The sequence below is a fragment of the Canis lupus genome, chromosome 4, assembly GCF_011100685.1.
Source record: "Canis lupus familiaris isolate Mischka breed German Shepherd chromosome 4, alternate assembly UU_Cfam_GSD_1.0, whole genome shotgun sequence".
NCBI classification, from domain to species: Eukaryota; Metazoa; Chordata; class Mammalia; order Carnivora; family Canidae; genus Canis; species Canis lupus.
In genome coordinates this window covers 72,205,515-72,220,695 of record NC_049225.1, presented here as the reverse complement: position 1 = coordinate 72,220,695, position 15,181 = coordinate 72,205,515, and the positions used below count along the sequence as shown (strand labels likewise).

The following is a 15,181-nucleotide window of genomic DNA, read 5'->3' as shown; positions in this document are numbered from 1 at the left end:
TCCTCCCTTCCTTTCATAGAAGTTTATTGAATACATTGCAAGGGAACAGTAGGTATGGCAGTGATGGAGAGACTGCTGTACAGAAATTTCGTTAGATGATATATCTAGTATTAGACTTGATAGGTCTTTGAGTTAAGTACATATTTATCTTTATGAGGTTTGGCTCAATTATTTTCTAAAGACTTTATATCCATTTACATTACCACCAGCGGAGTGCAAGAAGTTCTGTTGCTCCACATGCTTGCCAACACCCATTATTATTACACATTTGTATATTTGCCAATCTGATTGTTGTGAAGTGATACCCTTATGGTATTCATTTGAATTTTGCTGGTAACCAATGTAGTTGTGCATCATTTTTAAAAAGATTTTTTGTAATATATTTTTTCTTCTGCAGGATTTTCTACTGGGTTGCTTGATGTTTATTACTAATTTTTATTTTTCAGTTGTGTTCTTTAAATAGAAGTTTCAAATTCTAATGTATTCTGGTTTATTAACCTTTTTTGTGATGTTTTTGTGTGTTTTTTTTAAGATTTGTTTATTTGAGAGAGATATTTATTTGAGACAGAGTCAGTGTGCACTGGGGAGAGGGGCAAAGAGAGAGGGAGAGAAGCAAACCCCTTGCTAAGCTTGGAGTCTGACACCCGACATAGGGCTTGATCCCATGACCCTGAGATCACCACCTTAGCTGAAATCAAGAGTCAGACACCCAACCGATTGAACCACCCAGGCACCCCTGTGGTGTTTTTGTGTTTTAAGAAATGAGTCCTTACTCTGAGATCATAAAATAACTTCCTATTTTTTTTTTTAAGATTTATTGGGGTGCCTGAGAGGCTCAGTTGATTAAGCGTCTGCCTTGGGCTTGGGTCAAGATCCCCAGGTCTTGGGCTCCAGCCCTGCGTTGGACACTCTGCTCAGTGGAGAGTCTGCTTCTTCTCCCTCTGACCTTCCCTGCTGCTTGTGTTCTTGTGTGCATACTTGCTCTCTCCCAAATGAATAAATAAAAAGTCTTTTATCCCAGAGAAGAAAACAGTCACATGTCTTACCTCCTATCCTAGTACCAGAGCCTGTAAAGGTGAACCCACTGGGGCTGGCTGGGGGAAAGGAGGAAGCTTGCTCCAGAAGGAACTGTCTGAGGGATCATAAGGGATTTCTCTAAATATGGGAAAAGGGAATAGATCATTTGGTGAAGTCAATTGTACATACCTTTTTGTAGGTCTAAAAAAAGAACAAAGCTTTTATATAACAGGAATCCAGTTCTTCAGGGATACCAAGAGGAAATTTTTTTTTTAAAGGTTTTTATTTATTTATTCATGAGAGACACACAGAGAGAGGGGCAGAGACCGGCAGAGAGAGAGGAAGAAGCAGGCTCCATGCAGGGAGCCTGATGCGGGACTCAATCCCAGAACTCCAGGATCACGCCCTGGGCCAAAGGCAGGCACTAAACTGCTGAGCCACCCAGGGATCCCCCCAAAAGGAATTTTTAAGTCATTTTTGGTGCAACCTAGCTGGAAATTAGCATGTAATTGTTCGAGCCTTGCTGAATAAAAGTTTAACCTTCAAAAAAAAATCTTTTGATAAAAGATTGTATTTATTTATTTGAGAGAGAGAAAGTATGTGCACGCACTAACTGGGGGAAGGGTCTGAGGGAGAGGGAGAGGCAGACACCCCACTGAACAGGGTACCCAGTGTGAGGCTGGAGCCCAGAACCCTGGGATCTTGACCCGAGCCCAAGGCAGATGCTTAATCGACTGAACCATCTGGGCACCTCAGCTTCCTATGTATTTTTTCCTGAAGTTTTCAAGTTTTGTTTTTCATATTTAGGTTTTTAATTAATGTAGAATTGCTTTTTGTGGATAATGGTGAAGTTGTCATCCAGTTTTATTTTTCCTTCATATGGATAATCAATTTTCCCAGCCTCTTTATTTTTAATTTTTGAAACATTTAATAGACTTTATTTATTTTAAAAAAAGACTTATTTACTTATTCATGAGAGACACAGATAGAGAGAGAAAGGCAGAGACACAGGCAGAGGGAGAAGTAGGCTTCTCGCAGGGAGCCCGATGTGGGACTCGATCCTGGATCCCGGGATCATGACCTGAGTCGAAGGCAGCACCCAACTGCCGAGCCACGCAGGTGTCCCAATGGACTTTATTTTTTAAATGAGTTTTAGGCTCATAGCAACATTGAATAGAGGTGCAGAGGTATTTTTCCATATACCCCTTGTTCTCCTATATTCACAGCCTCCCCCATCATCAACATCCTCCACCAGAGTGGTACATTTGTTACAATCCATGAACCTGTGCTGACATGTCATCACGAAGAATCCATAGTTTTCATGAGGGTTTGCTCTTTGATAACTATACATTCTGTAGGATAAGTATGTACTGACAGGTAGCCATCATTATAGTATCAATCAGAGTAGTTTCAGTGCCTTAAACATCCTCTGTGCTCTACCTACTTTTTCTTGCCTCCTCCTGACTCCTAACAACCACTGACCTTTCAAATTTTTATTGAAGTATTTTATACACATTATAAAATCAAACATTATAAAACCTTGTTTTTCCCTAGTCATAATTTCTTGTTTCTCAGAGAAAACTATTTAAATTTTTTTGTTTTTCATTTTTAATTTACCTTCATATTTCTCAATTGTAACCTTCATGTCTGGCTTCTTTCACTTTGCAAGATATTTTCCAGGTTTGTGTTGTATTAGAACGTCATTCCTTTAAATGGCTGAATAGTATTCCATTGTATATAAACATCACAATTTGTTTATCCATTTCCATTTGTTGAGGAACATATAGATTGTTCTCACCTTTTGAGTACTCTCAATGTAATGAACATTAGTGTACAAATATATGTTTTTGAGTGTTTAATTCTTTTTTTTTTTTTTAATTTTATTTATTTATGATAGTCACATAGAGAGAGAGAGAGAGAGAGAGGCAGAGACATAGGCAGAGGGAGAAGCAGGCTCCATGCACCGGGAGCCTGACGTGGGATTCGATCCGGGGTTTCCAGGATCGCGCCCTGGGCCAAAGGTAGGCGCCAAACCACTGCGCCACCCAGGGATCCCTGAGTGTTTAATTCTTTTTTTTTTTTTTTTAAAGTTTCTTTTTTTTTTTTTTTAATTTTTATTTATTTATGATAGTCACAGAGAGAGAGAGAGAGAGAGGCAGAGACACAGGCAGAGGGAGAAGCAGGCTCCATGCACCGGGAGCCCGATGTGGGATTCGATCCCGGGTCTCCAGGATCGCGCCCTGGGCCAAAGGCAGGCGCCAAACCGCTGCGCCACCCAGGGATCCCTAATTCTTTTGAGTATAAGCCTAGAAGTGGAATTTACGAGTCATAAGGTAGTTTTATGTTTATCTTTCTTTTTAAGGAATTGCCACACTGTTCCACAGTGATTGCACCATTTTACATTCCTATCAACAATGTATGAGGATTTCAGTTTTTTCACATTCTTGCCATTATAGTTATTTTCCATTTTGTTCTGTTTTTATTGTAGTCATTCTAGTAGGTGTGAAGTGGTATCTCATTGCAGTTTTGATTTTCGTTTCCCCTAATATCTAATGATGTCGAGCATCTTTTGATGTGCTTATTGGCCATTTGCATATAGTCTTTGAAGAAATAATGAAGTTCTGTAACCATTTTTATTTATTTTTTTTTAAGATTTATTTATTTATGAGAGACACACAGAGAAAGAGAGAGAGAGGCAGAGACATAAGCAGAGGGAGAAGCGGGCTCCTCACAGGGAGCCTGATGTGGGACTTGATCCCAGATCCTGGGATCACGACCTGTGCCGAAGGCAGGCGCCCAACCGCTGAGCCACCCAGGCATCCCTGTAACCATTTTTAAATTGAATTATTTGCCTTTCTGTTGTTGAATTATAAGAGTTCTTCATATATTCTGCTTATTAAACTCTGTATATGATTTGCAGATATTTTCTTCCATTCCATAGGTTATCTTTTCACTTTTTAAAATATATTTTTTTAAATAAACTCTATGCCACATGTGGGGCTTGAACTCACATTCTCTACCAACTGAGTCAGCCAGCGCCCCTGTCTTTTCACTTTAATAATTTACTTTGATGCATTAGAGTTTTAAATTTCGATGAAGTCCAACTTACATATTTTTTCTTTTTGTTGCTTATGCCTTTGGTATTGTATCTAAGAATCCATTGCCAAAGTATAGATCATGAAGATCTCCCCTCTTTTCTTTTAAGAGTTTTATGGTTTTAGCTCTTATATTTTGGTCATTGATTCATTTTGGGTTAATTTTGCATATGGTGTGAAGTCGGGGTCCAACTTTTTTCTTGTCATGGCTTTTGGCTTATCTTGGTGATTCCAATATGTAATGTAAGGTACATTGCAGCTTAGTTTTCTATTTTATGGATGTTCAGCAGTCATTACATGGTGATCATTTTCTTCACTATCTTTAGATGCATGCTTGTTATATCTAAATTATTTCTAATGATAATTTTAATTTGGTTCTGGAATTCTTCTCTGTTGGCTGTATTTCATTCAGATTGATTGATTGATTGATTGATTTTAGGGGACCCAGGCATCTCCTATAATTACATATTTAATGCTTAGCTAAGCTCTCTTTTAAAAAGTCAGCTGAGGGGTGCTTGCTTGGGTGGCTCAGCTGGTTAAGCATCTGCCCTTGGCTTACGTTGTGATCCTGGGTCTTGGAATTGGGCCCCATGTTGGGCTCCTTGCTCAGCGAGAAGTCTGCTTGTTCCTCCCTCTGCCATTCCCCCTCCTTGTGTTTCTCTTTCTTTATCTCTCTCTCTAATAAAATCTTTTAAAAAAGTCAGCTGAGAAAAATATTAGGTTTTTGACTCCTCAGATACATATTATTTCTCAGGTTCATAACTTGGTACCCCATTGAATTAAGGCATATTTTAAATGTGGAATGGTTCTGTTTTCTGTCACATTTTTGGACATAATTTAATGGACTTTGTTTTTCAGAAATTGAAAATCTGTTAAAAATTATTATTTTTTGTCTTGTGTACATTAGAAGCAGGAAGACCGAAGTGAAACTAGAAGCTGCATAGAAGCTGATACATTCCATTCAGTTTCATGTCAGTATTAAGACTATATAGTCAGCCATGAAATCAATATGGATTCATTTAGTTCTCAGTTCAGTGCTTATTTCTGAACAAGTTAACTCAGTTAAAGCATAGGTGCTAAGGATTAATATTTTAGTTTAGAGCTGTCTGTGCCCTCAATAATTTTGCATTCAGAAAGTCTGTGAAAATCTGTGATTTTTAAACTAGTATAGCTAGAATTTGTGACTTGATGAGAAAATTTTGGAGTGTGACTACTTTAATAAAAATGTACTCAGTCATTCAGCTGTTATTGAGTATCTGTTGTGGAGTAAGCACTGCTTTAGGCATTGGGGCTATAGCAATTAACAAGTCAAATGATATCTGTGAGCTCCTATTGTTGTGGGGTGTTTGAGGAGACAGATAACAGATTATAAACAACTACATAACCAATCAAATAAGATAATTTAGGTATGTGATAAAGATAATCGAAGTAAGATAATGAAGAAAATGGTGACTGATAGCAGTGTGTTCCATAAAGTTGAGAAAGGGGGCATATAAATCCTCTTTGAGGAGGTGATATTTGATGAGATCTGAATGAACAAAAAAGCCATTTAAAAATCCATTCCTGCAGAGGGGACTTGCAAGTGCAAAGACCCTCATGCTGGACCAACCTTAACCTCTTCAGTTTGAAAGAAGGCCTGTGGGGCTGGAGCCTAGGGAGCTAAACCATTGCAAAAACAAAGAGAAAACTCTCTTTGTGAAGCTTTGCCTGCTCTAAAGGTAGGAACCTTTGTATATGGACAGCATGCATGTATGCATTTTCTTTGATATATTGAATTTAGATGAAAATAAAAAAGAAAAATTTCATTTTTTCTTCATTAGATATTGATTGCCTGTTATATGTTGGGTATCATTTAGATAAGGTGTTAGAGACAGCAATGAACACAACAGATTTCTGCTTTCATAGAGTTTACATACTAGACATGTTTAATTTTTTAGTATTTTATTTATTTGAGAGAGAGAGAGAGAGAGAGAGAGAGCATGAGATGGGGGAGAGTCAGAGGGAGAAACAGACTCCCCGCTGAGTGGGGAGTCCAATTCAGGATTTGATCCTGGAACTTGGGATCATAACCTGAGTTGAAGACAGATGCTTAACCCACTGAACCACCCGGGTGCCCCATACTAGAAATATTTTAGTAGAGGGCAGTATTACTTTGAATTTTATAAAATATTTGATAGAATTGATATAATTAGGAATGTAATTCTCAACCCTTTGGGATGCGGTAGGAGGTGGAGGTGGTGACTTTCAGAATGTCTAGAGGTGTGTAATAAAGACCTCAATGAAAGTGTGTAACAGTTCACAAGTGTGCTGGGTGAAAAAACAGTTGAGAATCAGTGGGATACTCTCTAGACTAAGATAGTTGTAGAATCCAGGGTTGCTACATATAACATTTTAGCAACTCTGCAAATTTGAATTAACAAATAATTTGTATTTCAGAAAATATATTGAAATGTTTTCTCACACAACTGGCTTTATTTGCTTCTTTGGTAAACAGTGATTGGATTCAGTTATAGTAAAGAGAGACATTGGTCATCTTGGTGGTTTTCTTTCTTATGGATGTAGTATTTTGTAGTTTTTCTTCCATATTCCAGTTGTTCTGCTGGCTCTTTATGAGTTAGGATGACCTAATGGGCACTTTAATTTACATTTAGGTTAAGATAAGTAGATAAAAGAAACTTTTTACTTTAAGATAAAATAGTATCCGAGTTACACATTTAATGCTTGAATTACAGATTTAACAAGTTACACATTAATTAATTAATTTAAAATAAAACACAGTTGTTAAAAGGCAAAAGCAGGGTTTCCTGGGAATTTAGTATTATCTCTAGAGTGTATTCTTTGTTGCAGCAGAGGCAAAGAGTTTATGTTTCTGTATTTTCAGGGATACAAGCAGCAGTGAGAGTGAAGAGAGTTCTGGTTCTTCTGATGATGAGTTAATTGGCCCTCCTTTACCTCTTAAAATGATGGAAGAACCAAGTAATCATATCGAGGAAGATATCCTCGGTCCTTTACCTCCACCTCTTTATGAAGAAGTAGAAGAAGATGATGATGATGATGGTGATTCAGAGGAGGAGGAGGTAAGTATTTCAGTAGTAATTTAACACTTCATTAGAGTAGTGTAGGGGTCAGTTTCCTGCTGTTATTTATGATTGAGAGCAAATAAAAAACAGTTTTGAGTTTACTACTGATAGCCCTTGTTGAAAGTACTCTAAAGGATGTATGAGGAATAGGGAAATATAACTCTGAAATAATAAATGGATAAGAGGAAGCAGAGAGTTAAAAAAAAGGGGAGTTAATTAGTAAACATTTTGTTAAATCTACATAAGCATGTAGTGTAAATAATGGTAATGAATAATTTTAGGCTTTTTCTTTTATTTTTTTAATTTTTATTTATTTATGATAGTCACACAGAGAGAGAGAGAGGCAGAGACACAGGCAAAGGGAGAAGCAGGCTCCATGCACCGGGAGCCCGATGTGGGACTCGATCCCGGGTCCCCAGGATCGCGCCCTGGGCCAAAGGCAGGCGCTAAACCGCTGCGCCACCCAGGGATCCCAAATAATTTTAGGCTTTTTCTTAATAAGATTTTATCTATTTGAGAGAAAGAAGGAGAGAGAACATGCATGAGTGGGGAGAGAGGCAGAGGGAGGAGCAGACTCCCCGCTGAGCAGGGAGCCCCACTTGGAGCTGAGTCCCAGGACCCTGTGATCATGACCTGAGTCAAAGGCAGTCCTTAACCAACTGAGCCACCAGGTGCCCCAATTTAGGGGAATTTAAAAACAAAGTGGATCTAAAATTAAAAGCAATAACATGGAAGATAGAGTAGAATCAGTTCATTCATTTTGAAGTCCTTGTATTATTTAGGAGGAGGCTAGAGCTATTCATTAACTTTAGTTTAAGTATGCAAGTTATAATTTAAGAGTAATTGCCCAAAGAACAGAAATAAGTTGTATAACCCCCAAATAGGAAAAGAAAACATAAAACCATTGTTGTATACTTTGTGTGCTTGATACCTGGAGTGGATAATTTTTTAATATCACCCTCTTCTGTGATAAGTTATTTTCTGTAATGATTATGAGATGAAACAAGTAATGATCAGAAAAGAAACAACTTTTGCAGATCTGTCAGTGACTTCACAAAATGGGCCTTCTTTGCATATTCTTGTTCAATACCCAATATACCAAATTTGTCAATTTATGTTAATTCATGGATGATCAAAGAAAGCTTTTTATTTATTTATTTTAGAGACAGAGAGAGAGAGAGAACATGCCAGCAGAGAGGCACAAAGAGGGAGGGATAAAGAATTTCAAGCTAACTCCAGGCTGAGGGCCGAGTCCAATGCAGGGCTTGATCTCAAGATCCTGAGATCATAACCTGAGTGGAACCAAGAGTTGGGACGCTAATCCACTGAGCCATCGAGGTGCCCCTGATCAAAGAAAGCTTTTAATTTTAATTTTGAAAAAATTTTTTCATGTGAAACATGAGATGTATGTGTGTATAATAGTGTATGCACATGTATGTGAAATTAAAAAGAAGGCACATAGGATAAATTTGATAGTTTCATTGAAACCTTGTTTCATAATAGATATCTGAAACTGTGGTGTTGACCATATATATATATTTTTTATTTTGATACCAATTCTAGTGGCTTTTAAAAAATACCTGCTTGGGGCAGCCTGGGTGGCTCAGCAGTTTAGCGCCGCCTTCAGCCCAGGTCATGATCCTGAGGACCCGGGGTCGAGTCCTGCATCGGGCTCCCTGCATGGAGCTTGCTTCTCCCTCTACCTGTGTCTCTGCCTCTCTCTCTCTCATGAATAAATGAATAAAATCTTTAAAAATAAATAAATATTAAAAAATACCTGTTTTCACTAACTTATCTTTTCTAGGAAAATACCATTTTGTAATATATTTGATAAAAACTTCTAAAGTTTTTTTTTGTAAAAATCAGAAAAATGGCTAGATTATGGTAAATATTGTCATCAAATGCTCTGCTTTGGAATGTTTTTGGTGAGAACAATTAGGCATACAAACATTGCCCTTTTGAATTCTTCTGCCAACCTAGTCTCCTATCTTTTGTTTTTTCTCAAAGAATAACATTCAAAGAATAACAGAATGAGAGATACTCAAGTATTGTTTCTTTGTTTTAATATATCAGTTTGTTTTGAATCTGCTGCTTAAATGCAGAAATTTGTAGTACAGCAAGGATTGGAGATATGAAACTACACTTGAAGTAAGCTTGAATGACTCAAAACATTATCTGTAAACATACATATCAGTATTTTATGTGCATGTTGCGGTGCAGACCGTATGTCAGTATGTATGTGTGTGTTATGGTGCAGACTGTATAACAGGAAGTTCTCTAAATTAACTTCAGGTAGGATACAATATTTATTGAAAAATAAAAGTATGCCAATTTGAAGCTTTCATATATATTATCAAAACTGAGCACTAATCATAGTAAAAAACAAAATTCTAAACTGACGTTTTAGAATTGCCAGCAAATGATGATAATGAAAAACACTCATCTTTGGTTGATTTTATTATTGTTTTAAGGTTCTTTACAGAAAATGCTCCCCCTTATTGTGTGTACCACTTCCATTGCAATGCTCTTAATATGCCATTGAAGAAGACTCCATCATTCCAGTAAAAGACAGGAAAGGAGAAAAAAGAAGTAGAGAAAAAAATTTTGGTAAATAAAGATAAAAAAATAAGGTGGTAGACATGAATACACATATATCAGTATTAACAATAAATGTAAGTGGACTAACTTGCCACTTAAAATTCTCAGATTAGATTTAAAAATTCGGGTATAATCTGTTTACAAATGATACACCTAAAATGTAATGACATAGAAGAGTTGAAAGAAAGAGGAATAGAATATAGCAGGAAAATACTAATTGAAAGATAACTGATTAATCTTATAAAATTAATGTAAGACAAAATAATTTTTAAGTCATAATTAGTCTAATTAGCCAAATGAATGTCATTACTTAGTGGTAAAGGAAACAATTTATTCTGGAAAATTTGGCATTCCTTAACCTCTGAATTTAACACATAGATTTAAATCAAAATTTGACAGAATTGGGGATCCCTAGGTGGCTCAGCGGTTTGGCACCTGCCTTCGGTCCAGGCATGATCCTGGAGTTCCGGGATCGAGTCCCACATCGAGCTCCCTGCATGGATCCTGCTTCTCCCTCTGCCTCTCTCTCTCTGTGTCTATCATGAATGAATAAATAAAATCTTTAAAAAAAAATTTGACAGAATTAACAAGGAATAGACAAATCTACAATCATGATGGAGAGATTCAGAAATTGTTAAGAAAACTAGTAAGAGTATAGTAGTGAACAATACAAATGCATATTTTTTTTAACTGAACATATATAGAACACCTATCTAATATTTTCTTTTCAAGCGCATTTGGATAAATCAGAAGTAACAGGAAGGTCACATCTAGGTCACAACATTCTGTGACATGAAAAAGATGTACGTAATTATTTTGCATAGTTCACAGAGTTGGTAATATTTAATTTGATCATAAAATGTGAGAATATTGTGTAGTGAATGTTTGTGTGCCTTCAAAATTCATGTGTTGAAGCCCTAACCCCCCACTATGGCTGCATTTGGAGATGAGACTATGGAAGTAATTCAGGTTAAATTAGGTCATAAGGATGGACTCTGATCTTATAGGATTAGTGTGCTTATAAGAAGAGAAACACGAGAGAGCCAGGTCTGCATATAACAAAGCAAGAAGGTAGGCATCTAACAAGCCAGGAAGAAAGCTCTCAACAGAATCCAAATTTGCCGACACCTTGATCTTGGACTTCTAGCCTCCAGAACTCTGAGAAAATAAATTTCTGATGTTTAAGCCTAGTTTGTGGTGTTTTGTTATGGTAGCCTGAGCTGATTAATATAGGTTTGCAAGACTGACAAGAGGCTGAAGAACAAAAAAAAAAAAAAAAAAAAAAGAGGCTGAAGAACAGTGAAGCCTGGGTGGCTCAGCGATTGAATGTCTGCCTTCAGCTCAGGGTGTGATCCCAGTCCAGGAATCGAGTCCTGCATTGGGCTCCCCTTGAGGAGCTTGCTTCTCCCTCTGCCTGTGTCTACCTCTCTCTGTGTCTCTCATGAATAAATAAACAAACAAACAAATAAATAAAATCTTAAAAAAAAAAAGAGGCTGAAGAACGGAGAATGGAGAAAAAGAAGGCTGTCGTGAACAGGAACAAAATTGCTGTAGCCAAAGCCCAGATGTATGCAAGTACATGTTATCGTGGTGAAGTATCATGTAATTAGTGCATGAAATATCATGTAATTAGTTTTATTAGGGGTAAATGGAAAGATGAGGCTGATGAGATCAAATCCAGAGATCAGTATGGAGTAGAGCAGCTTTCTGGAAGGCATGGAATTTGAATGAACCTTGTAGAGGGTTACATTTTAATGAGCATGGTGGGGTAGGCCACAACCTATCTGTGAAGAGTAAATGGCAGGAACAAAGGCACAATTTACAGGGTTAGATTCTGGATGATGCAAAAATCAATTTACCTAGAATAGAAAGTTGATAAAGATGATCAGGCCTTTGACATAGAACTGATGTGTGAATAAACCCTAAATGCAGCTATGCAGAGAAGTAAAAGCATGCTTGGATATGGGACTTTGAAGCTTGTTTGTAAGCTTTGGCCTTTCATGGCTATAATTGAAGCATTTCAGGAGACTGAATAATGGTTTTCTGGGTGTGTGGGTTTTTTTGTTTTGTTTTGTTTTGTTTTCTGTTTTTCTTAAAGATTTTTTTTATTTGAGAGACAGGGGGAGACTGTGGGAGAGTGAGCAAGCATGACCTGGGGGAAGGGCAGAGAGAGAAGGAGAAGCGGGCTCCCATCTCAAGCAGGCTTCCTGCTGAGCAGGGAGCCCAATGTGAAGCTTGATCCTAACCTGAGCTGAAATAAGGAGTCAACGCCAAAAAAAAAAAAAAAAAAAAGTCAGACACTTAACTGACTGAGTCACCTAGGTGCCCCTGTTTTTTGTTTTTTTTTTTAATAAGATTATATATATTGAGTCTTTTGAAAGTTAATTATTAAGTCTTTTTATGGTGTGCCTTTTTTTTTGTCAACATAGTAAAAGAAAATGCTGATAATAGTATGAAAAGCAAGGCTGTTGATAAGTGTATTGATAACAGCTGTAATTTTATTTTTATTTTCATTTTTAATTTTATTTATTTATTTAAAATTTTTTTAAAGATTTTATTTCTTTATGATAGAGAGAGAGAGAGAGAGAGAGAGAGAGAGGCAGAGACACAGGCAGAGGGAGAAGCAGGGGGAGAAGCAGGCTCCATGCCTGGAGCCTGACTCAGGACTCAATCCCGGGACTCCAGGACTGCGCCCTGGGCCAAAGGCAGGTGCCAAACCGCTGAGCCACCCAGGGATCCCCAGCCACCCAGGGATCCCCTAATTTATTTTTATTTAAATTCAATTTGCCAACATTTGATATAACACCCAGTGCTCATCCCAGCAAGTACCCTCCTCAGTGCTGGTCACCCAGTTACCCCATCCCCCCACCCACAACAGCCTTAATTTTAAAGTATGCACTAATTGATAATGCAAAGTTTATTAGCATTGTTAATGGATCAACTAAAACTTTGGAAGGGAGACAAAACAGGAGTGGGAGGTTCCTTATGTCTATTCCAATTCTCCTTCTGTTTCCCTTTTGGATATATATCATAACCAGCATTTCTAAGGCTAGGGCAGAGATGGTGGGTGAAGCAGATGGCTCAGAAATTTGCCGATGTTGTGAATGTGGCTTTGCAGTGGCCTTCTTTGATTTGGGATAAATTATATTTGCCTTCAATGGAGTCCATCAGGTTTTAAACTGTGGTTTAATAGTAGCAGATGTGTGGCAACCTTAGGCTGTTTTTTAGGTTCTGAGTGAAAACACAACTTTTCTACTACTTGCTGCATTTGATAAACGAGATACTGGCAGCCTTCAGGAGTCAGAGATCATAGGCAAGGAAAATCTGGTATTACTGTCTTGAATGTGAATGTTGTGGGATCTAGACAGATAAATTAGCATGATTTATTTTAGATTATTTACATAGCAATGTTTGGCTTATGTTTCAACATTGAATTCAAATATTTCTGGCCTTTGAAGGAATCTTGTTCTTAGGACCTAGTAATTCTTAGGGCCTAATAATTCTTTGTTGATTCAAAAACTGAATTTAGTTCCTTCAGGCAATCAGTTTGGAGTAATGCTAGGCAAAATTATAAGAGACTGTTTTATGTATCAGAATGCTAGTTATATTTTTAAAGTTTGGGATATACTGATATATCCCTGATACATACTTATATTGTCCCTCCTCTCCTTGATTTCCTCTCCTTTTTTCTTTCATGCTTGGTTTCATCACCACCTTTCAATCTTTTGTGCCTTTTGTTCCTTTTTGTGTTTTCAGCCTTTTTCTTTCTACCAGCTGTTGGCTTTAAGCTTGCAAACATACTAAAATCTTCCTTAAATTAATTTTCCCTCCAAGCTAGTATCTAATTTCCTTTCTCCTCAGATGTCTCAAAAGCAGCGTCTGTTTGCCACCTCTACTTTTTCATCACATTTTCTCCTGAAATTTTTGTGGTCAGTTTTTGCCTTATAATTTCACTGAAACTGTTCTCCTATAGATCCTCACTGACAAAATCAAAATATCCAAATCTGAAGCCCTTTCTCCCTTCTCATTCTGTACCTCTGCAATACTGGACAGTGTTGATTTCTTCTTTCTTGAAACTCTTTCTTTGCCATTTATTTATGCTATTGGTTTGCTGCCTCTTTCTTTGTTTATTCAGTATATTTTTATTTAGCACATTTTTTCAAAGATTTTATTTATTTATGAGAGACAGAGAGAGGCAGAGATGTAGGCAGAGGGAGAAGCAGGCTCCCTTTGGGGAGCTTGTCGTGGGATTTGATCCCAGGACCCCAGGATCACAACCTGAGCAAAGGCAGATACTTAACCACTGAGCCATCTAGGCATCCCTATTTAGCACTTTTTATGAGTCAGGTACTTTTAGATGTTGGGGATACAGTAATGAATAAAGCCAACAAATCCCTGTTCTGATGGTGCTTACATTTCTGCTAGTGTCTTTTACTATTTTGTATTTCCTCACCTTTCCCCAACCATCATCATTCCCTGAGGATCCATTCTTGCTTGCCTTATCATTTCATGTTTGGCCTGGGTGCAGTTTCCTACATCTTGTCCTCATGACTCCTTTTTTTATTTTGTTTTGTTTTTGTTATAGGCATGTTGCCTTTTTTAAAATTTAATTTTAAATTCAATTAACATAAATGTATTATTGGTTTCAGAGGTACAGGTTAGTGATTCATCAGTCTTACATAATACCCAGTGCTCATTACATCATGTGCCCTCCTGAATGTCCATCACCCAGTTACTCTTTCCCCCACTTCCAGTGACCCTCAGTTTATTTCCTATGATTAAGAGTCTCTTACGGTTTGTCTCCTTCTCTGATTTCATCTTATTTTATTGTTTTCTCTCTTATTCCTATGATCCTCTGTTTGTTTCTTAAATTTCACATATAAGTGAAATCATATGATAATTGTCTTTCTCTGATTGACTTACTTTGCACAGCATAATATCCATTTAGTTCCATCCATGTCTTTGCAAATGGCAAGATTTCTTTTCTTTTCCTTTTTTTTTTTTTTTTTTTTTTTGCTGGCTGAGTAGTAGTATTCCATTGTATATAATACCACATCTTCTTTATCCATCTATCTGTTGATGGATATCTGGGCTCTTCATTGTTTGGACATTGTAGACATTACTGCTATAAGCATTGGGGTGCAGGTGCCTCTTTGGGTCACTAGACTTATGTCTTTGGGTTAAATACCCAGTAGTACGGTTGCTAGGTTGTAGGGTAGCTCTATTTTCAACTTTTTGAGGAACCCCATACTGTTTTTCCAGAATGGCTACACCAGCTTGCATTCCCACCACCAGTGTATGTGAATTCCCCTCTCTACAACCTCACAACATCTGTCATTTCCTGACTTATTAATTTTAGCCATTCTGACTAGTGTGAGTTGGTATCTTATT

The 15,181-nt window shown here is 37.3% G+C and overlaps 1 protein-coding gene and 1 non-coding gene across 3 annotated transcripts in view; both read left to right on the top strand.

Moving 5' to 3' along the window:
- The window catches only part of WDR70 (WD repeat domain 70), a 296,044-nt gene that overhangs the window by 19,892 nt on the left and 260,971 nt on the right, over nt 1-15,181 (top strand). For both annotated transcript variants that reach the window (XM_038535279.1, XM_038535280.1), the window contains exon 5: nt 6,994-7,189. In XM_038535279.1, coding sequence (XP_038391207.1) covers nt 6,994-7,189 — 196 coding nt within the window. The remainder of the gene's footprint in view (nt 1-6,993; nt 7,190-15,181) is intronic.
- LOC119871698 lies at nt 1,016-1,141 on the top strand. Its single transcript, XR_005358768.1, has one exon. It is a non-coding gene; the product is annotated as a small nucleolar RNA SNORD22 (small nucleolar RNA).